The sequence below is a fragment of the Acomys russatus genome, chromosome 21 (genome assembly GCF_903995435.1).
Source record: "Acomys russatus chromosome 21, mAcoRus1.1, whole genome shotgun sequence".
Classification (NCBI taxonomy): domain Eukaryota; kingdom Metazoa; phylum Chordata; class Mammalia; order Rodentia; family Muridae; genus Acomys; species Acomys russatus.
In genome coordinates this window covers 45066839-45091759 of record NC_067157.1, presented here as the reverse complement: position 1 = coordinate 45091759, position 24921 = coordinate 45066839, and the positions used below count along the sequence as shown (strand labels likewise).

Genomic DNA, 24921 nt, shown 5'->3' with positions numbered 1-24921 from the left:
TCTAACTGGTCTGAGAAAATCAAGTATTTCCTTCAGATGGCAATTTGAGCCATTAGTCCTGAATGTAAAATGATTATTCACAAATACATGCATTTTTCTTATATTTGTTATACTATGCCCATGTGTACTATATAATGAATATATAGAGGTTACATATGACCTATTTCTTCATGAACAAAATAATCTGAAATGTCTAATAAGCTCTAGTAGACATTGACTGACTTTTCTTAACGGTATGGTTTTGTAATCTTTGAAGTAATCCCCACTTTAATGAAACATGTCTTGGGCTAATTATAAGATCAGGAATGAGATTGTTTGCATGAGACTAAAATTAGGGAAGAACAAGAGAAAGAGATTGAGTTGCAGCCCTGGTCTGTGCCTAAAGAAGGTCCCCTAACTTTCAAATGTGCCTGTCAATCATGGAATCTGCGTGGGGCGTGAGAAACCTGAGCCATGACAGCCCTGGAAGAGCATTTTACCAGACTAGAGATGAAATCAATGTGTCAATCAGAGAGGGGTCAGAAGCAGCCGTCACTAGCATCTCTTCTAACTGTGGCCTCCTGGGATCTCCTCACAGAGTCTAGGGTGTCATTAGGGTCAAATAAAGTAGCAAAGTGTCCCCAGCTATGAGGGAGACTAGCGGGTGGCAGCATGCTACTGCGTGCTGGCTTTTCCATTTTAGAACAGACAGCTATATTTTTAGAAATGACACAATCCAACAATTAAACACAGTAGGTAGAAGTTTCTCAGGGCAGTGAAACAACTACGGGTGATGCTATAATCTTAGAGCCATATCATTATACATTTATTGACATCTGCAGGAAGTGCCACACAGAGAGTAAACAGTAATATAAGTGATGCACTTTGGGGAATAATGAGCGTCAATATAAATACGCTGATTATAGCAAATGCACTGCTCTGGTTTGGGGTGCTAGTGAAGGCTGTACATGTGTGGAGGCAAGAAGCATATGGGAACATTACCTTTGCCCTCAGTTTTGCTGTTCATCTAAATTACTCAAAAAACAAATTAGAAAATTTTTAATGTGCTTGGAAAAAAGTATGCTAAGTCAAGGGGTAAGGTTTACAGTAATAAAATATAGTTAGACAATGTAACTCCCCTTCAGGAAAGCTATTCAACCTAGGAACAAATTTCAAATCCCTTACTAGGCAAAAGGGAAGCCTTACCGTGACCTCCAAGGCCATCTGTTGACCCTCCTCTCTCATTCCTTTCCTCATTCATTCTCCTCAATCGAGAAAGAAAGGGAGGGGGCTCATCTCTTTTGTTTCCTTCTGCACTATTGGTACATCACAGTCTCTAGCACATAATGAAGTTGACCGAACATCCAATTCCCTTCTCATCGCTGCGCCATATTGCTCCTGTGGCTACTTATGTTTCTCAAATGTGGCCTCAACCATATTTTTTCATCCTAGTTCCATATCTGACTAAGTGTTTTGACCCGACTGTCCTCCCATCAGAAGGAGACCCATGGTTCCCTTCCTTGGAATCTAGAACAGAAGGGACACTATGCGACTTCAAAGGTGAAATCATCTTCTTCCTGATTTTATTGAAATGTTTCCTAAGAACTAGTCACCAGCCTGCAAAGAGTCTGAAGTACTATGTGGTAAACCCTGTGTGTGGAGGAATTGGCAAAATGGCTCACAACCCCAGCCCTTCCCTGAACCTGTGACAATAGATACCCCAGCATTAACTACCCAGCCGATTCGACAATAGATACCCCAGCATTAACTACCCAGCCGATTCGACAAAATGTCGCCCAATTTGCAGAACAGTAAACAGGTCTTGTCACTAAGATTTGAGGAGCTCTGCTGTCTGGCATTGGTAATTAGTCAACCTGGTGGATTCTATTTTAGGGCTCTCCTCACAAGCAGTTTGTCATTTTTAGTTTCCTCTATCTACACGATGTTTTAAATTTATTTTATTTTATTTTTTTTACTAGAAGTCACCCTGTGTCCTCACTTTCTGCAGGTCTTTGGTTTATGTGGAACCTTCTTTCCATCAGAGATATTGTTTAGCTCATTAGAACAATAACAAATTCTTATCAGACTGTGAGAGCACCTGTTTAATACCTCAGCACTTGAGAACCAGAGGCATAAGCTCAAAGCCATCGCCACCACACAGACAATTCAGTCCCAGCCTGGGCTACATTTGGGGCCTTTCTTTTCCCAAATGAAATGAAACAAAGTTCTTAAAATCAACTGTAGAACCTTCTTGATTTTACTTTTGCCATTAACAGAGATATCCAAGATAATTCATTGTTGACATATGGTCAGTGGTTCAAAGTTGCCAAGGCTAGCTCTCCTTTTGTTTTGTTTTGTTCATTGCTTCTTTCTTCTGCTTCCTTACACACAAGGAAGTCTAGGAAAAGACAAAAGCTCTATGCCCATAAAAAGCCACCAAAAATTTTAATTAAGCACTCCATAGAGTGAACTCTATCTTGATCCTATGGCTCCAAATTCATAAGATCCCTTCTATCTATACTGCAAAATTGTATATTTTAAGAGAGTACAAATTTTAATTAATAATTCCATATTGATTATATGTTAGACGTTTTAGATATTCTGCGTTAAACCACAGAACCACTTGATGGTTCTGAGGACTAAAAATAACCGCGGCCAAGCCCAAGGACCTGAATTAGATCTCTAACACATACATGGTGGGAAGAGAGAAACAACTCCTGAGAGCTGTCTTTCGACCTCCACATCCATGCTATGGGATGCACACACGTGCACACACTCACATGTGCACATACACACACAATAACTAAATGTTAAATAACAACTGATTGCATAAGCATGTACACAAAGTAATTATATTAAAACGAAGTTACTAAGTTATTAATTTTCAAGTTATCAGTGTTTACTATGATCTATAATGTTGAGGTTCTTAGGTCCATGGTGTTTGTGTTCCCGAGTCCATGTCCAGCTTTGCAATGAAAACCACGGAGAGGGTGCTTGCCCCAAGGAGACTAGAGCATCTTATCAACTTGGGGCCTTTCTTCCTGGGAACAAGGTATGAAACACGTACCAGCAGGCCCCTGGATATAGGTAAAACTCAAAGGTAAAACTTAAATGGAAAAACTCAAGGGACAATAGAAATGAGCATTGTATAGGGGAGTGGCATGAGTAGAGAGGTGGCGGGGGACAAAGTAGACGGCAGGAGCAGGACAGTTAGAAGAGGGGCACTCAAGAGTGCAGAGGAAAGGAAGAAAAAAAGACACCAAAGAATTTGAGGAGGAAGGGAGAGAGGAAGAAACACAGAGGGGGGGGGCACTTTTTGGTCTATTTACTATTCTGAGGGAAATGTTGGTTGCACGTAAGTAGATGACTTGAAATAACTAACACAAACCCATCTTCTGCACGCGTCTAATGGATTGCTCACGCGCCAGCTTTTCGGTAAACAGAATTTCAATATAATCAAGCTCCCTTGATGGCTCAGGCTTCCCGTAACCAAATGTCCTTCACTGTGGCGACACCCTCCAAGCTTCTGACACAGGAAGAGAGCTCTCTGGTCTCATATAAAAAATGGTTCCCATCTTCAAGCATTTGGGGGTAGATGCTGTCTCCCCACTCGCCATTGGACTGTCAGCTGTGCCTGCCCCCACCCCCAGCAGTTCCATCCAATAACATTAATTACTGCTTCCCAACCAAGATACTAAGGATCTTGCTAGGTTTATGTCTATCTAAAGCAAACAAGTTCTGCCTGGCCACCAAGCCTCTCACTAGTAAAGAATGGATGCAAGGCCAGGGTCTCGCTGGGTCCTCAAAGTCACTTCTGCTTTCTTTTAGGCTCTCCTACAGCTCCAACTGGTTGATATTGTTGAATTAGGAGCTTCTGGATAAGTGAGGTTACACTAACTGTATAAAATATTCATTGGAAATAAACTAAAAAGGAAAAAGCATGGAGAAGCATTAACTAAACAAGAAAGAGTTAAAGTTCCATCACATCAGACATAGGTGCCCTGGTCGCTTTGTAGAAGATTTCCTCTTCCTAAGGTGGACCCAGTTGCGTGGCTGCCTCTCTTTTTGCCCAGAATGGCATTCAGGCAGCAGAGTGGCAATCAGCCATAGGTAGAGGTAGACAAGAAATGCTGAGGGAGGCAGCCCAGCCTTCCAGCAGCCTGGGAGCTGGCCCCGCCCCCTGGGAGCTGACTCCACCCCCTGGGAGCTGGCCCCACCCCTGGGAGCTGACTCCACCCCCTTGCCCTCTCCCTGACTCTCTTCACTCACGTTCCTCCAGGGGGGGAAGAGAAGACAGGCTTTGGACAGGAGTCCAGGCCCTAACACAGTAGTTCTCAATCCTATTAACACTGTGACCCTTTAATACAGTTCCTCATGTTATGATGACCTCCAACCATAAAATTATTTTCTTGCTACTTCATAACTGTAATTTTGCTCTGTGGTTTCCAATGGTCTTAGGTGACCCCTAGGAAAGATTAGCTGAGCAAGATAGTGGCCAAAAGAGGGGTATCCTGGTCTCTGACTCTAGGTGGATCAGGAGCAACAGCAGCAGGGGACCCACCTTCAATGTAATCTAAGGCAATGACTTATGGGTAAATCCTGAGTCCACACTAACCTTCTGAAAATCCATTTTTTGGCTACTCTGAACTGACTCATTGGTCACAACACAAAATTTTGACAAGCAATATTTACTGAACTCACTATGTAAAACACTGCATTAAAAAACAAAACAAAACAAAACAAACATACCTTTTAGCCTATGGAGTTTATCCGTTTTAGACTGGTCCAATGGCAACATAAAAGCTCTCATTCCTAGGCTAACTGCATGTTTGCCCAGACTGTCACACACAGAGAAAACTTAAATAACTATGATAAACAAAGCTATCCCAGAAATAAAATTTCCAAAATTACCTTCACTGTGCTGAGCATTTAACTTGTAAAGAAAGAAGCAACAAATGTTCTAAAAGTAAAAATAGAGATTCTGGAAGGAGTTCCATTGTTCGGTTCCACTTTCTTCCTGGCACCCAGTAGGGCAATAGGAAAGTCTGCTGGCTTTCCCAGGGAACCCAGTCGGCAGAGTTGGTCAAAAGCCACATTTGGGCCTCTTGGGGGGGAAAACATAACTGCTCTAGTAATTCTACTCCAAAACAAAATTTGGTACCTTTCCTTTGAGCCTAATACCCCTGGGAAGACTTTATGTTAAGGGCAACTTCCGTGCTCATGTATCATGCAGCTGATATCTTAGGGTTCACTTCTTAGGGTGCAAGGGCCATGGTACCATAGCAATGGAATATAGACAGCAAAATAGCACCTATCCAACATTAAAATATGAATGCCATAGAGGCTCATATCCAAAGCCGTCTGTTTGGACCAGTTTTGGGATGCTATAACAAAACAGAATAAGCTAAAAATGCTTAATGAAACAAAATCGTATTCATCATAGCTCTAGAGCCTGGAAACTCCAAAATCAGGGTGCCAACAGGTGCCTTGCCCAAATTCCTATCAGGATACCTACTCCTTGGGTGGTCCTTGATGTCTGGTAGAGAGCAGAGAGGAAGCTCCCCCATGTCTTATGAGGGTGTGAATCCTCTTCACAGGAGCCCCACCCTCTGGACATACTCACCTCTCAAAGGTGCCATCTCGAATCGTGTGTTACTCACAGGTATATTAACTGGGGAGGGGAGCACAAGCATCCAGCCACTCACACACACCGCCCCATCCTCTGACGTATGGCCGCAGCAGTGGGAGAGAATCATCTTTTCAATGATGTCCAAGTGTTCAAGTAGGGCTCACTGAATCTTAGTCATTATACCGCACAACACACAAAACCCACCTCAGGCAGGCTACAGATCTAACTGTAAGAAAGCAAAACACAGAAGGAAGAACATCCATGCTGTTGGAACATCCTATGTTGGAACATAGGATGTCGGAAAAAGGATGCAGACGAAGGAGGCAACTCCGAAGGGAAAACGGATAGACTGGGAAACAGTAAAGTAAAGACTTCTGTTCATCAAAACACACCAGTGAGGGAGTGAGTGAAAGAGCGACTCCGGGCCTAGAAGGAAACACTCACCACACTTATCTCTGCAGAGGGCTCACCCAGGGTCTGTTGTGGACAGACAAGTCCAGGATCCACAAGGCAGACAGCTCAAATCCCAAAATGGGCTTCTGTTGTTGGTGTTAATGATTTCTTTTTGTTTTTTGTTTTTTGTTTTTTTTTAAACAGGTACTTTATAAAGAGGAGTTTCAAAAGGCCAACATATACAAATAGGGGCTGCCTGCCCTCCTAGCTCACCTTGAGGAGGTGGGGGTGGGGGTGGGGATAAGGCTCCCATGCACAAATAGAGGGTAGTCTGCTTGTCCTTTTGTCTTTCCACACACATCTAAATGCAAGACACCCCGCAGGGTTTTAGGTGCCATTCTGAAAATATGAAGTAGCTGATTTGAATACATAGGCTAGCTTGTTTTTTTTTTTTCTGTAAGTATTTACAATTTAAATTAAAATTTTTTATCATCTACCTTCCTTAAAAAGAGAACACTGCAAAACACAGTCCCACCAGGTCTGCCCACTCCAGCCTTGAACTGTTATAAAGCCTGTGGCTGCTCTGATTCCAAAGGGTTCTGCTTTTACTCTCTCTCTCTCTCTCTCTCTCTCTCTCTCTCTCTCTCTCTCTCTCTCTCTCTCTCTCTCTCTCTCTCTCTCCTTGGACGGCTCATCCTCCAAAATGTGAGCAAGTAACCTTCTATTGTTTGCAAAGTATCCAGTCTCTGATATTCTGTTGCAGTATCAGAGCTAGCCATTCATTCGCCTCCAAGTTGAACCTGGGCGTGTTTCAGATCACTGATCTATGAGGAGGCACTGCTTTCAGAGTCTCAGGCTAGATTTGGCAATAGCTCATTTATCCAAAAGAAGACAGGTTTTCATTTGCTAAACACCTGCCCCTAAACTGCTAAACTGCTTTGGGTATGAGATTACTAAATTCTAAGCCTCCTGGAGTCTGAAGAAGAAATGGAATATTTCAGCTGCACAAAATGTGCTTGTCTACCAGAGACACTCCATGCTGTTCTTGAAGCTGCGATATTTGTAGGGTGTTTTCATTGTAGCAAGCACAGTCGTGTCCTAGTACCAAATCAATGATTCATCTTCTTTCCCGACTTGTCAGAAAGCTGCCACACCCAATGTGAACATGAGAAAATTCAGCCGACTAGACTAGAATTGTAGAGTATTCGCTTGTGGGAACTTGGCAGAAAAGTACTCCCCACCCACAGTTTTTTTTTTTTTTTTTCTTTTTTTTTTTGCCAGTCTGAAAACTCTGCACTTTCTCTCTTTGCTTTAAACAGATTGATTCCATTAATAAAAGCAGGAATGACATGACTATACCAATTACACCTACACACATAACGTTAAAAGATCAGTGGCTACAGATGCCAAAGACCTGAACAAAATTATCTACTTATATAAGCCAGCGACTTAAGGGTCTTCCCATTTTATTCAGAAAAATAGTTACTGCACTTCAGTCCATCAAAAATAGCATCTTGTAGTTTCGGATATGAAGGGTAAAATACACGCTGTCACTTACTCACGGTGAGCTTCCAGAGGGGCTGAGGCTGTAGTTTGGTGGTAACACGCACGAGCAGTTACGATAATGATAACTAAAGTGAGCTTCTAGCTATTAGCCACAGACAGGACTGATCCTGGAGCCCATTCCATCTAACCGGGTAGGTGGAAAGCATGGGATCCATTGCTAGCTCCTCCTGCAAACCTGGACATGGAAGAAATACGCAGTTTTCTGACTGTGGTATATACTTAGAAGCAAATGGATTGGATTTTTTCCCCCTAAAAAAATTGCTGAAATGGTTCATCTAAGAAATCACAGAATCCCATCAATAGCTCAACCAAGACAAAGTCCTTTGGAAAATGTATCAGATGTATAATAGAAAAATGTGCCTCGTGGAGGAGTCAAATGTGCTAGAACTCATGGCTGTATCAGAGGCCTTAGAGTAAGGGTGGGATGGGGTCCACAGTGCCCTGGGGCCACCAGGCCTTCCATCTTCTTCCATTTTCCTCAGGCCAATTAAGCTTGCTCATGCCATGAAGGTCTCTGAGCTTTGCTTTCTTGTCTTAAAGTGGGGCAACTAGTTGTACCCCAAAGTTTTTGTAGGGGTTGAGTGGTACCATCTTGTGATGCTTTAGGGTCCCATCGTTACACAAAACAAACACACATTCTGGAGAGTACTATACCCTGCTTCCTACATCCTACTGTAACTGTCTTAGGGTTTCTATTGCTGTGAAGAGACAACATGACCACAGTAACTCTTATAAAGGAAAACATGTAACGGGGGTTGGCTCACGGGTTCAGAGGTTTAGTCTATTATCATCATGGCGGGAAGCATGGTGGCGTGCAGGGAGGCATGGTGCTGCAGAAATAGCCAAGAATTCTACATCAGAAGGCTGCAGGAAGACAGACACTGGGCCTGGCTTGAGCATTTGAAACACAAAGCCCATCCCCAGTGACACACTTCCTACACCAGCAAGGCCACACCTCCTAATAGTGCTACTCCATGGTAGTCAAGCTACTCCATCGTAACCAAGCTACTCCATGGTAGCCAAGCTACTCCATGGTAGCCAAGCGGTCAAATCTATGGGCCTATGGGGGGAGGGGTCATTCTTTTTTAAGCCGCCACAATAACCATCCACGGTAAAGCCTTAATTTCTTTGTATTATCCTGTCATAATAAGCCTATAACAAACCATAAAATACCCCAGCACAAATTAATTTGCTTAACCTAAATTTGTTCATAATCCTATTCAAAGTAATCTGTACATTTTACCTTTTGAATTTTTTTTCTTAAGCTTTTTTGTGATTTTTCTTTCTCTGATACTCATTTTATATCTTAACTCAAACTTCCCTCAAGTTAAAACAAATACCACCATTACTTTACTATGAGCTGACAAGGTAAAGGGCAGATAATACAGAGAAGGCCACTGCTGACAGCCAGGATTATAAATTATATATGTCTAAAATGTGAAGTCAAATATGCCAGCTCATCTTAAAGATTAACCCAATTAATGCAAAAAAGAAAAAAGGAAGCAAGGTTGATGCTAAGCATCTGTGCTGGCAGATTTCAAATTAATTCAAAAAGCTGATAATTGGAGGATGTTTTCGGAGAAAGAAAAATCATTTTTAAATGGCTTCCGATGGGTCTAGGGAGATAACTCACTAAGTAAAATGCTTGCCACACAAACATAAGGGCCTGAGTTTGAAGTCCCAGAACCCTTGTGAAAAGCTGGATGTGGTGTGGTATGTTTGTAACCCCATCACTGGGGAGGTAGAAACAGTGACATCCCTGGAGCTCAACTGCCAGCTGGCCTCTCTAACAGGTGAGTTCCAGGTTACTGAGAGACCTGTGGGTGGCACCTAAGACTACACATGAGATTGACCTTTAAGTGTTCCCTGTAGCTCTGTCTACATCTGTCTCCATGTCTGTCTATCTGTCTCCCCCCGTCCCCTCTCTCTCTCTCTCTCTCTCTCTCTCTCTCTCTCACACACACACACACACACACACACACACACACACACACACACACACACATCCCATCCTTACATTCTTATCCTGAGACATCATGCCCAGGGCCAGACAGTTTTGCTCCACTCCCACTGTAACTAGAGGCTGCATCAGTTGACTGTCCGTCTGATGAACTAGTTTGCCAGGAGTCTCGTTCTTATGCTGTTGGTGTCACCGCTCCTTTAACAAATTTCAATTTCTCCGATGCATAGCCAGCTCTTTGGTGCCATTGCTAAAGGTTAGAGCTGTAAAGACGTGAGTTTTCCTCTTTTTTTTTTTTTTTCACTTGAGGAAAGACCACCTGAAAATAAAACCCTCTGGCAAAAATGATTTCTCCAGGGTGTAAGCTGATTAACAATAGGACAGGCTAGAAGAGAGTTCAGGAATCCAGGTTCTTCCTACCGCATCATGGGAAAATGAGCAAGTGTGGTCTGATGTCAGATACACCAGGGAGATTTCCACATCCCATAAATAACCACATCCTGCCCTGGTGCACGCACCCCCAAAATTCACCTGCTAACAGCTCACCTTCTTTTCCAGAGACCTGACATTTCCCACTGCAGTGAAAGATAATTAAATCAATTCGGGTTATTTTCATTATAACTTCAATGAATTTGTCATATCCTCCCTTGAAAACTGGCTTGGAGTAAAGGAAAAGCTTACTAGCAGATGCAACGCTCTGAGGAAATGTATTAATAAATTCATTGACACATGGGGAACGAGACACAGGTCGTGCTGTCACACGCTTTCAACTGCGGGGAATTCCTTCTTTCTCCAATAGCACTTTCTTGACAGCCATATCTGTGCCCTTGCAAGTTTGAGAAGGATGACATCTTCTCATTCCTTTCATGGCTTGAATGTGAAATGTCCCTCAGAGGCTCCTGTGTTTGGACATTTGGTCCCAGGATGCTGATGCTGTTTCGGAAGGTTTTAGGAGGAGGATCCTCACTGGAGGAAGTGGGTCACTGAAGGGTGGGTCTTGCAGTTGTATAGCCTGGATCCTGTCTTATTTCTGCTTCCTGTTCTGCCATCACGGAGCTACCTGCTGCCATCCCTCCCACTCCGTGATGGACTGTGTCTCCTAAACCATAAGCCTCCCTTCCTTAAGTGGCTTCTTCTCAGATATTTGGTCACAGGAATAAATCATAATAAAACAATGAATTACCCTGCCCCTTTGTCCTATGTAAGTATCTGCTGGGTGAACACATGGATGAAGGAAGAAAGGAAGGAAGGAAGGAAGGAAGGAAGGAAGGAAGGAAGGAAGGAAGGAATACAAAGGAAGTATGTCTGCCCTCCACAGTTCATTTCACAATTTGTGCTAAGGGAGTCTTTCAAAAAAGAAAAGGCCCTCCCCACCCCCCAGTTTTTCACCATTTGCCCCCTTCCACCATAAAACAATGTTTTAGAGACTAGTGTACAGTTTCATCTCATTGGAACAAATTTCAAAAGAAAATGTGGTGAGAATTTATTGGCCTGAACTTTTCAGCAGAGGCAGAAACCCGAGCTTTCATTTCTTGCTCTAAAGAGACCCGAGTGGCCCCGTTCCTCAGATTCTTTATTTGCAAATGGGAGGCACTCACCCCATCAGAGCTCAGCAAGCGTTAATATTCCAGTGCACCGCGACTGTGTCCTTGTGCATACCAAGGGCTTCACACGACAGAGGAGAGTGTGGCAACCTGTGGTTGCCTCCTCTGGAGACTTGCACCCTCCGTGCATCTGCGCTTTATTCGTGGAAACTTCCTCCAGCTCTCAGGTTCAAAGGGACACACAGTTATAATTTACAGCCATGAAAAAGAACCGGAACATCAAGTCAACAGCGAAACAGCCGCTTTCAAAGAGGGCACAGCAACATGGTATCAATGAAGTTAGCCTAGGGCATGCATGTCACTAAGCCCAGAAATGCCACTGCTGCACCGAAGCGCCAGTTTCGACCATTCTCACTCCACTCTCAGATATGGGGCACGTGGGTTCTGACTACAACAACAACATGACTCAGCCTAGGATCAAACAGCAGCCATTTATCTCTCACTCTGTTAGAAGATCAGGATGTCCAAGATCATATATTCATCCCTTACACTGTTGGAAGCTGGAAGTCCAACATCAGGATGTCAGCTTCCTCCTGGGAGCTCTCTTCTGGGACATAGCAAGGAGACACTGGCAAACCAGAGGAAAGGAGAAAGAAAGAGAGCTGATCTCTTCGCCCCTCTATAGGAGCGCTAAGACCATCAAATGGGCTGTACTCTCATGACCTTTTGTAACGTGGTCATCTCCTCCAATCTCCACGTCCGAATGCCATCATTTTAGAAGTTAAAATTTTCACCTTAGGAATTAGTGGGAAGGAAACACAGTCAGTCCATAGCAGGGATACCCACGCGCAGCCAGGAGAGTGAGTGACTAGAGCTACTAACAGCATAAGGGCTTCAAAAAGGTATGGCTGGGGCAGGAGACAGGCTAGCAGGAAGTGCTGCCTGGAACAGCTGACCTGTATTGAGAACCTGAAAACAGCAGTCAGCTGTGGATCAGGAAGTAGACAGCTGCAGAGAAATGAATAAGGCAGACCCCTGGAACCTGGGTCACTGTGTAAGCTGTGAGTGCCCTATCCTGTAAGGCCAGGGGAGAGGGGGAGACAAAGAGTCACTGGATTCTAAGAAACAACCTTCTGGCCTGTGGAGGGCTAGAAGTGATGTCAAAGAAATCCCTGTCCCAAGGACCATGGCACGTGGCTTCTCACCAGGGTCTGTGGTTCAAGCAGTCTGAACCTTGACCTCTTCACTGCCTCTTTAGGGACGAGGAATACAGTAAGAACTTCATACATGCAGATTTCAGGAGCAAGGGCAGAATCCTGGCTAAGTGACTTGGGAATTAGTATAGCCCTGAGCAACGACAAATGACATCTTGATCTCAGTTTCTTTCCTATAAAATAAAGAACAGAGACAATACAAAACACACACACACACACACACACACTTTATAGAATTGTTGAGAGAACTGAGAAATGAAATATGAGTCACCTGAGTCCTGAATTACTGGTGGTAGCAGAAGAAACAGAAGTATCCATGGAGATGGGTGACGATGGGTGTAGTGGTAGCGGCAATTTAAAAGGAACGAGTCACCCTTGCGGTAAAGCCAGTGACAAATGAGAAAGTGCTGGACTGTAGCAGTAACTTGGGGAGATCAAGAAAACAGACACCTACAATCTAAGGAACAAGCACCAGCAAGACTTAACGACTACTGGGTGTGCCCAGGTAGGGAGGAACAAGAGATAAGAATGCCACATGATATTTTCCTGGACCAACTATACACATGGAGGGAACTGATGAAGATGAGCAGATTTGTGGAGGAAAACAAGATGCTCCCTCGAAGACAGCCGGTCAGGAGCCTCCCTTGAGGCATCTAGGGAAGATGTCCATTTCAAAGTGCCTTGTGGATGCCTGGAATTCAGGCTAAAAGGAGAGATTTGGAAGTTGTCAACAGATGGCTATCAACTGAAGGTACCAGTAAGGAGAATTATATAGGCTGTAAAAATGAAAGACACAGAAAAGGAGGTGAGTGGGGGGCTGGGAAAAGGCCTTAGGAGGTACCTTTGCAGAGGCAGCCCTTCTGGGAATGGAAAAGCCAATAAGCATTCAAGAATGAATGAATGCTAGGGGACAGCCCTGGCTTAAGATGCTCAGGGACAAGAGAGAACTTCAGAGGGAACTGATAAGCTGTCTGTATGGTCAAAGGTCAAATCAAAGTCAGGCCTAAGCAAAGCCACTGGACTGAGACACAAGATGGTCCCTAGGCCAGCTGTGCTGGGAAGTGACGTCAGATTACCATGGGTGAAAGAGATACGTGCCATGGGTGAAGAAAGACCTGGGACATACAGAAAGGGAAAGATAGCTTGTATCAGGAGTACATGGCAGAAAAAGAGAAGCATTCATCCTGTAGAAAATGACAGTAACTACTGTTAGTGTTGGTTTTAAAATTGTGTGTTACAGTTTCCCTCTAACGCCGCTAGCACCAAAATAATTGAGCCTGGACTTTCATATTTGTTTAATAAGCTTTACATCACAACAACTGAATGACACATGTCTCTATTAACCCACTAACCTAATCTGATTCCCTCTTTGCCAGAAATCTCTGAGATACTTGCATTTTATGGCTTTCTTTGCTCATGGCTGAATTCTCACTTCCTCTCTCCTTCCTGCTCCTCTGGGAAGCAGGAAGTCCAGCCACCCTCCCCTACTCAGAGATTAGCTGTTAAGATGCTTTAGTGACATATCAAGGGACAATTGGGGGCCAAAGTTTAGACAACATTGAGACAGGAGATTCTCTGAACAAGGATTGCAACCAGATATTTGGGGGTACAGAAACCAGCATTGAAACCTTTACACAGTAACATTACGCCTACACACTATTTTAAACAAAAGAGAACGATTTCAGTTTGCAGACTCGTTAGATTGAAAGTGCCAATGGAAAAAGAGGTTGACAATACAGAGCAAGAAACATAATCAGTGGGACACCAGCTAAGAAGACACCTGTTGAGAAATGAGGACATAGCAAGAGTTTTTAAAAGATGCCAAGGACTGAAATACCCAAGCACAGGAAACAAGAGATCAAAAGAATAAGATGAAGCCATGCAGAGAAGGCACAATACAATTCAAAACAATTCAGCACTCACTTCTCTCACTCCAGGGCTAGGCCAGATTGTGAGCTGAAGAGGATAGAAGACATCAGAAGCACACATACATCAGAGATGGGCCTGGCAAGGTAGCATGGCAGGGTCATCTAAGAGCAGCCTGGAGACCCAAAAAAGGTTGAATTCCCTAGTGCATTCCCTCAATTTAAATATACAAGGCTATTAGCCACTATTGTCACAGTGACATAATTGTTTGGTGCCATGAAGTAGGCATGTTTTTTCCCCCACCAATGCTGAAATACAACAGTAAGGATGCAAGCTATGAGTTACAGTTAGTAAAGAACAGATGGACTTCTCTCTCTCTCTCTCTCTCTCTCTCTCTTTCTCTCTCTCTCTCTCTCAACTGCATCCTCAATAAAGAAACATTGCCAACTAATTCTGATACTATAACACTATAACTTTCTAAACACTTCCTAAAGGTCAGCCCTTTTTCCTTCAGCCAAAGACATACTTAAAAGCTAAGGGACCATGCCCTACTAGGGACAAACACAATGAAGATGGGCATGGTTCTTGTCTTCAGACAGTTAAATCTACCAAAATACTTAAGATCAGGAAGGCCCTGGAACATATTTGTTTATGTTCATGTTCAAATACACACAACCCTTCTAGCTACAGTGGGCCCTACATGCATCCCCAGGGCTTCGCATTCAATTTACGTCAACACCTTGTATCTTGCCTCCTATTCCTCTTTCCCCATATCGCAGACAGTCCCCCACACTTAGCGGCCATTTATAAAGCCAACGATAGCCCCCCACATTTATAAAACCAACAATAACCAGACACCAACTATATTCCACAGACTATGCTTTATGCTTGACGTTTTGCCAGCCAGGCCTCCCACAGGATGATTCCCTACAACACGGCGTGTGTGGCGGGGGTGGGGGTGAGGGGGTGGGGATGCTCAAGAGATCAAATGAATTGTATGATTTTACACACTTGCTAAAGGGGGATGACAGCATAAGGACAACTCAATCCAGCCACAGAGCACACATTCCTAACCTCCGCTCCATCCGTTTCTCACACCTCCAAAGGGAAGTGTGATAGTTACTTTTCCCATTACTGTGACAAAAATACTGGGACTGAAAGGAAGGACATGCTTATTCTGGCTCACAGTTTGAAGAGGCACAGTTCATTACAGTGAGAAAGGCCGAGAGGAGGGACTATGGGATGTTGGTCTCATGCCTTCTCTAGTTAGGAAGTAGAGAAAGATGAATGCTGGTATTCTACTTGCTTCCTGCCTTTTTATCCAGCCCAGGACCACGGAGGCCCTGGTTCTCCCTGGAAACACCCTCACAGACACTTCCGTGAGTCTGTCTCCTGGCTAACTGTAAATCTTGGCAGACTGACAATCAACAGTAGCTATCGCATGGAGCTAAGCGTGCTCTTCTTTCCTTACTTTGCCAATTCAGAACTCTTTTATCCCAGAGTTTTCTTTGTTTGTATGTTTGTTTTTTGTTTGTTTGTTTGTTTTGTTTTGTTTTGCTTCTCTGTTTGATGTATTCTTAGTGTAGGGGGAATGGAGGTCTTTTGTGCTCACAGACACACACTACTCCAAAAGTTCTTTACTTGGGGGCTTCGACCCTGAATGACCCCTTCACAAGGGTCACAGATCAGATATCCTACACATCAGATACTTACAGTGTGATTCATAGCAGTAGTAAAATTATAGTTATAAGGTAACAATGAAAATAATTTTATGGTTGTGGGTCACCACAACAGGAGGAGCTGCATTAAAAGGTTGAGACATTTGAAAGGTTGAGATGCACTGCACTGGGGGAACCTGGAATTTAATGTTAAGCACACAAGATTGTTCTTCTAAGGGAAGGAATGGAAAACTTGTTTTCCACAGAGAAGGCAGGATCGGACATGCTTACTAGTCTTTGCGATATCTGTGTGGCTGGAACCTGCACAATATCTCCCTCCAGACCCTTATCATGAATTTGTTTTTCTCAGTGAATTGTAAACCTGTTTATCTCAGTCAATCCATACACCATTTCTTTATGGACTTCACAAAGGGTTCTGATGTAGTCATGTCTGACTTGTATTTAACTTACTTTGTTCCTTAAGGAGATTTATGAAGGCTTTGTTGAGCACTCAAGATTGAGTCAATCATCAACAGAATAATTTTCACCAAATTGTCCTGTGATTAAATATGCCTAAAATAAACCAGCTGGAATCAGACTCTGGAAGTTTGAACCAGCACCAGCTACTGAATTGTGTTGAGCTTACCGACCTTCCTGCCTTCCTTGGCTCATCTCTCTGCTGCCCCCACAAAGGTTGCAGAGATCTCCACACCTTAGTATTCTTTTAGTACAGCTCTTAGTAGGTTGCGTTTATGGGGGACTTTTACACACACGCGCACACACACGCACGCGCATGTGCGCGCGCGCGGCAGTAAAGTCCATTCCTAAAAACCTGAACAAATGCAGACTCGGCGTGTGTCCCATAAGCTGAGTTCTAAACAGCAGTTTCGTCTTCCTGCTGAGATGTCAACAACACGGCCAGGCAGGCTAATTTGATGTTGGCAGGCAGGGATATACGCAGAAAATAAGGACTTACACTGAATGACAGGCCTCATCGGGACACAAGAGCTAGCCCACCAACAGAGCTGTGCCCTGCAGGCCACACAGGCCATAAGACACGATCTACGCAAATATGGAAAGGGCACAGTGAGGATAATTTGTACAATTAACATGCCTGTGTGGTAATAATTTTTTTATTTTAATTTTTTTTTTAATAATAAGATGGAGCCAGCAAGATGGCTCACTGGGTAAAAGTGCTTGTGGTGCAAGCCTGACTCCCTAAATTTGATTCCCAGAACTCACTGTGGAAGGAGAAAACTGAGTCCTGCAGACTGTCCACTGATCTTCATACCGTGTCGTGACACACGCACACCTGTCCTCGCTCTCACACACAAACACACGAATGCATTGCTAGTAACAACCAATCAAGTAGAAATAATACTATGATCTTAGAATGCTAATAATCCCAGGTTTTTCAAATCCCCATCATCCAGGTAAAAAGCTGGGCATGGCTGCCCTGGGCAGAAATGCCAACACCGGAGGGGCCAATAAGTTATAAGACCACTTTTAAAAAGCAGAAAGACCTCAGATGTAAAGAACAAGTCAACATATGGAATGTTTATGACTAGGATTCCCTGCCCTTTCAATGATTTGTGCTTAGCAACAGATTTTAATTTCTAAGGAGAACCAATCTGCAAAACTGGAAACACAGCTATTACTTTGAGGTGGGGCAAGATTGGAGAAAAATGACGCGATTTATGCAGCAAGCCATCTTGCAACCCTTGTCAGGGTAGACAGTGTGCCAGATTTCAGATGTTCTTAAAAACACTTCGGAAGACACAGAAATGCCTTAAAACAGAGTCCCTTACATATGGATGCGGGTTTGTGCCAATCAAATTCCTAGCTCAAAATTTCACTATGCAAGCTTTCCCACAAGATTAAAAAAAAAAAAAAAAAAAAGCTTTAAACACATGACAAATCATTGCAGGATGTAATGGCCACATTTATCTGTGAACACAAAAGATTCTTGGATTGAACAAGAGGGGCCATACCCCTGGGCTCCACTTCTTCCATGCTACATCCATGAAGCCTTTCTGAAACTAAATGGGCCTCTCCAACTGATTTCATCTGATGCTCCATGTGACTAGAATTCCTCCATCAATTGTCAAGAACCTCCCAGATTGTGGACAAGTTTCTTCTAGGCAAGCATGAGCTAGAGGCACGGGCATAGGAAGAGAAAGAGATGTGCACAAAGCCTGGACATGGGTGGATGAGATGGCTCAGTGGGCAAAGGCTGAGCCCAGCACCTACATGTTGCCAGGACTGTGCCAAGGGTAGGCACCAAAAGAGAAGACACCTGGACCTGGAGAAGGTTCTCTCAAGTTCATTCCAGCCCAGAGCTCTGGGGCATGTAAGAATTCAAAATGCACACTTAGCCTTGCAACTCATTATAAGGGTACAGCTGTCAGAGTAGACAGGGAGAGCACATTTCTAGGTACTCCATTGGCTTGATACATAAACTCCCTACAGAGTTACAGATGCTCCCAGTAGTTCCATGCAGAGTCACACAGCCTGAGTTCCTGCCTCTCACCCCCAAGCCATTCCCACTTATGTGTGCTTGGCCAAGTCTCTTCATCTTCTGGGAGTTTGTTTCCTTATTTGTACAGCAGTGACAGTGAGGCCCCTCTCATCTCAGGAGTGCTGTGACTAGGAGATGAATTGGTGCATGCCAAGTGCCAGAAACAGCACCTGGGACTGAACAAGAGCTCTCCAAATGTCCACTCCACCCTTCTCCAAACAAAACTAATCTGGGTCCTGTGAATTTCCAGGTACAAACCTCAGTCAGGTGTGTGTATTTCTTCTTCTCCATTCCTTTCTAACTTTGCATGTTTTGTGCACTGCAAAAGAAAAGTATTGGCCATTCTCAAAAGGGCAACTCATCTAACGGCTGATCTGTCTGGTACAAGTCCTTCTAAAATTAAATACGTGTTCTTTACAATCCCAAACTCAGCAGATAACACAGGCCCCTTGCTGGGATGAAGCTTGACACCTAGCCAGTTGGCTTGCTGTGTAAATAAACGTTTGAAAGATATGACCAGTTTCCAGTTTTAAACATTAAAAGGCTACATCCTAGCCCTCATATTTATATAGTTCAGAGCTTTAAGCCAGGGTGGGTCCTTCTTGTTCACGAATGGAGATACTTGAAGTGGTGAGCAAGAAAAAGCACTCAGAAGAGAGAAACCACCACTAAGCCCAGAGCCCCTCAGTGGGTAAATCGATGGGAACAGGCCATGCGCGGCTGTCTAGTATACCACCTGGCTCTTTATTAGTCAGCAGAGTGGCCTGCTACTTCCTAACACTCCTCTGATGACAGAGGATAAGGGAAATACCAACACACTGTAGTGTATGCAGAACATCTTAAATAATTGCAGCACAGAAGCTTCCTTCAACCACTCTAGATGTTAGTTATGGTGGAAAGCCTAAGAGCCCAAGGAAAAGATTCAAAGTCATAGTTACTCTTTGAAATATGAGTCAATGCAGTGAACATTCAAAGTTTCACCACCACCACCACTAATTACGATATAGTAATTGCAAATTGTAAAATATATAATTTGTCAGGCTAACCACAGAGAGGTGTACAGTTTACCACGGCACCTCTAGTGAAGCACTGTTAGTTTCCACAGTATTTTCTCTAGAAACGCAAACCTTCTCCAAACCCAAAATGGACTATAAAAGCCAACAGGAAATAAGAGAAAATTAATTGTATTCTATAGAGGCAGGACTGAACACATCCATTCATGCAACAGGAATTGCATCTAATTCAAATACATTGTTTCTTAAAAGAATTTCACCATCTTCCTATTAAAAAAAAAATGAAACCCTACAATCCTGTTCAAATTTACCAATTTTTACTTATGCAACTAAATGGACTTTTTGTGAGGGCTAAACCAGAAAATTCTTTTTCTTTCTTTCTCTCTTTCTTTCTTTCTTTCTTTCTTTCTTCTTTTTACAAGCTTACTGCTTGTACAGTCAAGCTTCATTAAATTGCAATCACTCATCAGTAGTCAGCGTGCAGAAGGCTGTTGCCTTGTGCAATATGAATGCTGAAGAAAATACGTGTCCACAATAGGCCATAAAATATGTGAAAACAGGATAACTCACATGGATTGGTAAAGTCAGTGAGTTCATCTGGCTTCTTTTTACTTTTGCCGAAAAGCCTAACAATTGCAAGAACACCAATCTAGCTTTAACTTAGAAACCACATTCTTAATTATTAATCTCCTGGACGCTTTCTCTCTTCCAAACTCCTCTCTGGTAACCCTAAGTAGAACACTTCATTGTTGCTAACGACTCCTGGGAGATTACTTGGCCTTGGCCATTTTTCTTCTTACGTCAGATGTATGTGTGTCAGACCTGTGCGTAAACTCAGTCCCTGAACTGTGGGAGCTGTGTGCTGTTGAGGGGAGCCTGGGCACCAGGATTGGGCAGATCTGAAGCATGGTGCCTGAGCCATCTGCCTAGGCACTCTTGGAGGCTTTCATTTGAGCGCACTCTAGGAGGGTTTGGAAATCAAAGAGGCTGCAACAAAGCCCAACTGTGAGCGCTTGGGGAAAAATTGTGAAGACTCGCGTGGAAGGGGCTGGCTGAAAAAGAGGGAGCACTGATCGGAGCTGAGGGGGACTCAGAGATCCCCCAGAACGTCTCCTCTCCATGAGCATCTTAAGGCCCTTCCTCTTCTTCCTTGCCACAGAAATCCGGGCTGTCCTGATTATGGCACCCACTAAGCGCTCTCCTTTCCCCAGCTTCTACTAGGGCGCAGACAAGGCGAGCCACTCTGAGTTGCACTAGGTGTAGTTAAGGCTCTGCAGACAAGCTCCAGGAACTCGACGGGGGGGGGGGGGGGGGAAGGGGAAGCACTGAGCTGCTAGGTACCCAACCCTCCACCCTAGCCATCAAGGGAGCCTGCAGCTCTCCAGGCACTAGGCAGGCGAACCCAGGCAGCGGCGTTCCAAGCGCAGCGCCCAGGCGGTAGAGGGCACCCGGGGGAGAGAAATCGCGCAGCGACACGCTCCCGGGGCTCGATCCCCAGGTGCTGGGCAGCGCGCACCCGAGAACCAGAGGCACTGAAAATTCCTGAGTGGGCAGACAGGGGAGGAATAGGTCCCGACCTTCCCCGCTAGTGACTAGGTACCTCGCAGCCGTACAGCTGACCCAGCTGCTCTACGATCCATTCCTCCAGCACCAGCCGCTTCCGAAGCTCCTTGCGGTCGTATTTCACTGTCACTTTTCCCTGCTGGTGGCGTCGCTGCTGCTGTTGTACCTGGCCGGTGGCGGCCACCGTGGCCACCGGCGCGGAGTCCTCTCTTGAGGAGCCAGAGCTGCTGCTGGATCCCGGGCTGCCGCCAGTGCCAGCGCGGGGACTCTGGAAGAAGACGCGCGCCCCGCCGCCGCTGGCCCCTCCGGCCGCCTCACCGCCGCCAGTCACCACCGACATGTCCCCGCGCGCCAGAGCCTGAGAGTGGCCCGAAGAAGGGGCGGGCGAGCGCCCGGCGCCGCTACCACCGCGGCCCCGGCAGCCTCATACGAGGGCCCGCACCTGCTCCTCCTCGCGCCTGGCCGCCGAACACTCGCGGAGGGAGGAGGGAAGGGGGCGGGCGAGGAGGGCGGGGACCGCAGCCTTAAAGACGCCTCCAAGGACCCCAATGCTCCAGCTTGGGAGACCGCCCCCGGCTTGGGAGTCGTCCCAGGTGGAGAATTTGTGCCCCGGACGGGCCTGAGAGGGGCAATGCAGTCCTGGGAGGAGGCTGGTGTCGATCGTCTGTCATCTACAGGGGTGTCCTCCTCTTGCCCGCAGATGGGAACTGCGCTTCTCCAGCAGTCTAGGGGCACACGAAATCTGTCTACCTCCTCAGTCTGGATCAGCTCTGTTCCACCGGGTAAAGGTCGTGGGAAATGACCACGCTGCGTGAGGGGTCTTCTCGCCCGTGGCCACGGATGGCGGGGACCATCTCCTCCTCTCTCCTTCGGCCCCACCCCGCGCCTCTAAACACACATTCCTATTCACGCCATGACTACCACAGATGCCACTTTCTCTGTCGAATTGGGGAGGGGAGGGCGGGGGGGTGGTTGAGGAGGCGATGTTTGTGCAATCAGGCAATCACGGCGCCTGAGAAATTATTTCCAGGCTGGTTTTTCTTTTTTTTTACCAAGCCCCTGTTTCACCTTAAGCTGGACACTGAAAGCTTGAGCTGCCCAGAGGGTGAGGGGCTAGAGCTACCAAAAGACCGCAAGCATTTCAGCATTTGTTCGACTTAAAGTCTCCTGTTGTGTTCCCAGCTCAGCCAGCTTTCCTTCCAGGGCCCTTTCTAAACAACCTCCTTTTTTTTTCCCCCAGGAAGGCAGCTGCATTGACTAGCTTAGTTGAAAAACATCATGCAACCAAGTAGAATTACGAATGAATGAGCTTATTATAACATTTAGGGGGAAGAGGTGGGGTGGAGAATTATAAACAGAAAAAAAAAAAAAAAGCATGTGCGTGTGTATAAAATTACAGGGAGACGCTAACATACTCCTGTACTACATAACAACTCATTCCTGTTCAGGCAACTGAAAGAAACCACAAAGACTTTCAGAGACAAGTAACCAATGTTTAAGATTGTTAAAATAAGCTGGTCCCTGAAATAAGAGGTTCCTGAAGCTCTCAGAGGAAAAGGAACCACCATCAAGTGAGCTTCCTCTGAGCGTTTTCTACAGTGGAGAGAATGTTCGGGTGGGATTCTCCAACCTAAGACACAGAAGATGAAGAAGAAGTAGCCAGCAAGCCAGGCTATGCATCACCAGCTAACCCTTCACTTCTGCCCATGTTCTGAGATGTCTTTGTTTCTTCAGTGTGGGGTTTTCCAGGCAGAACATGGAGGGTTTTCCCCAGCGTTCCATGCCTGAAGCTCTTTGGGAAGTCATCGTCACGCCTTGAAAAGTACCAAGGAAGGACGAGACCATAGTGAGGGTGTCCCACAGTACGGTGGCTGAGGTAGGCCTAGAACTCCTCTCCCCAGAAGAGAATAAAAACTGAAAGAACAGATCTCTGGAGGGAGAAAAAGCCAGATGTGCAAAGCAATCAGAGATCACAGAAATGAGTTCCCATGATGAATGCCCTGGAGACAACTGCCATCTGTCAGTCATCCACCCAAGGCGACCTGGCAGGGATGTTGGACCAGCTTAAACTTGAAGCCACAGCAGAGAGGAGAGGTGAGTTTCTTTACCAAATTTCTAGGAGGCAGTGAAGGGAACATAGCAGTCAATAGTGCCCCCCCACACACACACACACAGAGTTGTCATCCTCCAGACAGTTGGTTCCTTGCCAAGTTCTCAGGACCAGCTTTAACCAACAGCACTAACCAGAATTCTAACCAAAACAGAAACAACTGAAATTCTGGTGAAGGAGGAGAAACTAGCCAACATTTCTGTCCTGGTCTAGTGCTGAACCCCTGAAGTGCTAATTATTATGAAAACTGTTGTGATCCCAAAGTATGGCTGCAAACAGTGGGAAATTCCCTGCTCCCTACTCTGGAACTTCGGACAATGAAGTCAGTCATTCAAGAAAGTCTTCAAAGAAGTCATGAAAATTCACAAAGTTCTCTCTGAAGAATTCTAAAGTCAGTTCTTTCTCTTCGCATAGAATGTTTTGTCCTTGGCTCTTAAAAGTCGGTTTTTGCTTGTGACTTCAAAAGTGACAAAAGGCATAGATGCCATGCATGGAACCTGTAGAAAAATCACCAGTAAGCAGAGAGGCTCTTAATATGGCCTTTAATCCCCTACAAATCACCCTGACTTACAAGTGGGAACTGAACCAACACAGTGCCCTTCTCTCTGGAAACACATTTATTATTTTTTTTCTAACCAATAAGTAACTGATATTGGAAGTGAACTCCTCCACCCTATCTCCCCCCACACAAGCTTCATTCTACACTTGAAAACGCAAACCTCCACATCCAACGCTCTGTAGACACTCCAAATATGGATTTGTATATTTCCGAAGACAAAGGTGAAATGTTTGGAAATAAAGTAATTCTTTCCGTGCTGGCTCCTTCTGCCAAGATGACTAGTTAAACCTGCAGGTTTTAGCCTTAGAGAGTGCTTGCCTCACAACGGCAAGGCCTTTGGCACCAACTCCACACCAGAAGAAGGCAAAAGTGATAGCAAACTCAGCATTACAGAGAATTGCTCTCATCTATGTGTATGTGTGTGTGTGTGTGTATATCTGTATATATATTTGTGTGTATATATCTGTACATATATAGATAGATATGTGTGTGTATATACATATATATAATATGTTTGTATGCACACAGAGAGCTGGTATTTTTTTATTCAGATGAATCCCAAATGAACAGAGCTTTTCAGCAAATGCAGTGGAGGGATTTAAAATGCAAGATATGAGCTTTTCCCATAAGGCAATTACTTCTTCTTCTGAGATCAGCCCAAGGAAGTGGTATTTGTCAATTTCTTCTCTCCCTAGCTTTGCTTTCTTCCTTTGGGTGTTTTTTTGTTTTTTGTTTTTTGTTTTTGTTTTTTTCTTCTTCCCTTGCTATTCGATTTGGGTGAAGGGGTTTTGTTTTCTGAAATTATATAGGCCCTTTGTCTAAATGTGATCTTTATGCCTGAAGTTAGATAGGACTTTTAATAATCAGTTCTGGACATTCTTCAGCCTCCCAGTGAAACGGATGCTATATTAATGTTTACGCTCAGGCACAATTTTCCTTACTCCTTAAAGACTAGATAGCATCATAATTACACAACACCTGGTGATCTTCCTTGGGGATGTTATGATTACAGCCTTAGGGCACAAACTTAAACACAGTGTTCTTACCTACAGTAAGAATGCCAATAGTAAGGCATTTAAATCCTTGGGCTGGCAAGATGGCTCCGCGGGTGAAGACATTTGATGTTAAGCTCAATGATCTGGGTTCAATGCCCAGAACCCACGTGACAGAAGGAGAGAACGAGCTTCTGCAAGTTGTCCTCTGACCTTGGCACAAGCTGTGTGTGCAAATGTGCTTCTTCTAACTCCAGGCCTTTGGATCTATAATTTAGCTAAAACTCCAAAACAAACCCAGATGTTACTTGCATAAATATCAGCAGTCATTAATCACAAATCTACATGTTGTCTCCA

The 24921-nt window shown here is 44.6% G+C and overlaps 1 protein-coding gene across 1 annotated transcript in view; it reads right to left on the bottom strand.

Moving 5' to 3' along the window:
* Positions 1 to 21545, bottom strand: part of Ppp1r14c (protein phosphatase 1 regulatory inhibitor subunit 14C) — an 83700-nt gene extending 62155 nt beyond the window's left edge. Inside the window, exon 1 of the mRNA XM_051164648.1 lies at positions 20941 to 21545. Within this exon, the coding sequence (XP_051020605.1) occupies positions 20941 to 21243 (303 nt within the window). The 5' untranslated portion in view covers positions 21244 to 21545. The remainder of the gene's footprint in view (positions 1 to 20940) is intronic.
* Between the last annotated feature and the right edge of the window lie 3376 nt (positions 21546 to 24921).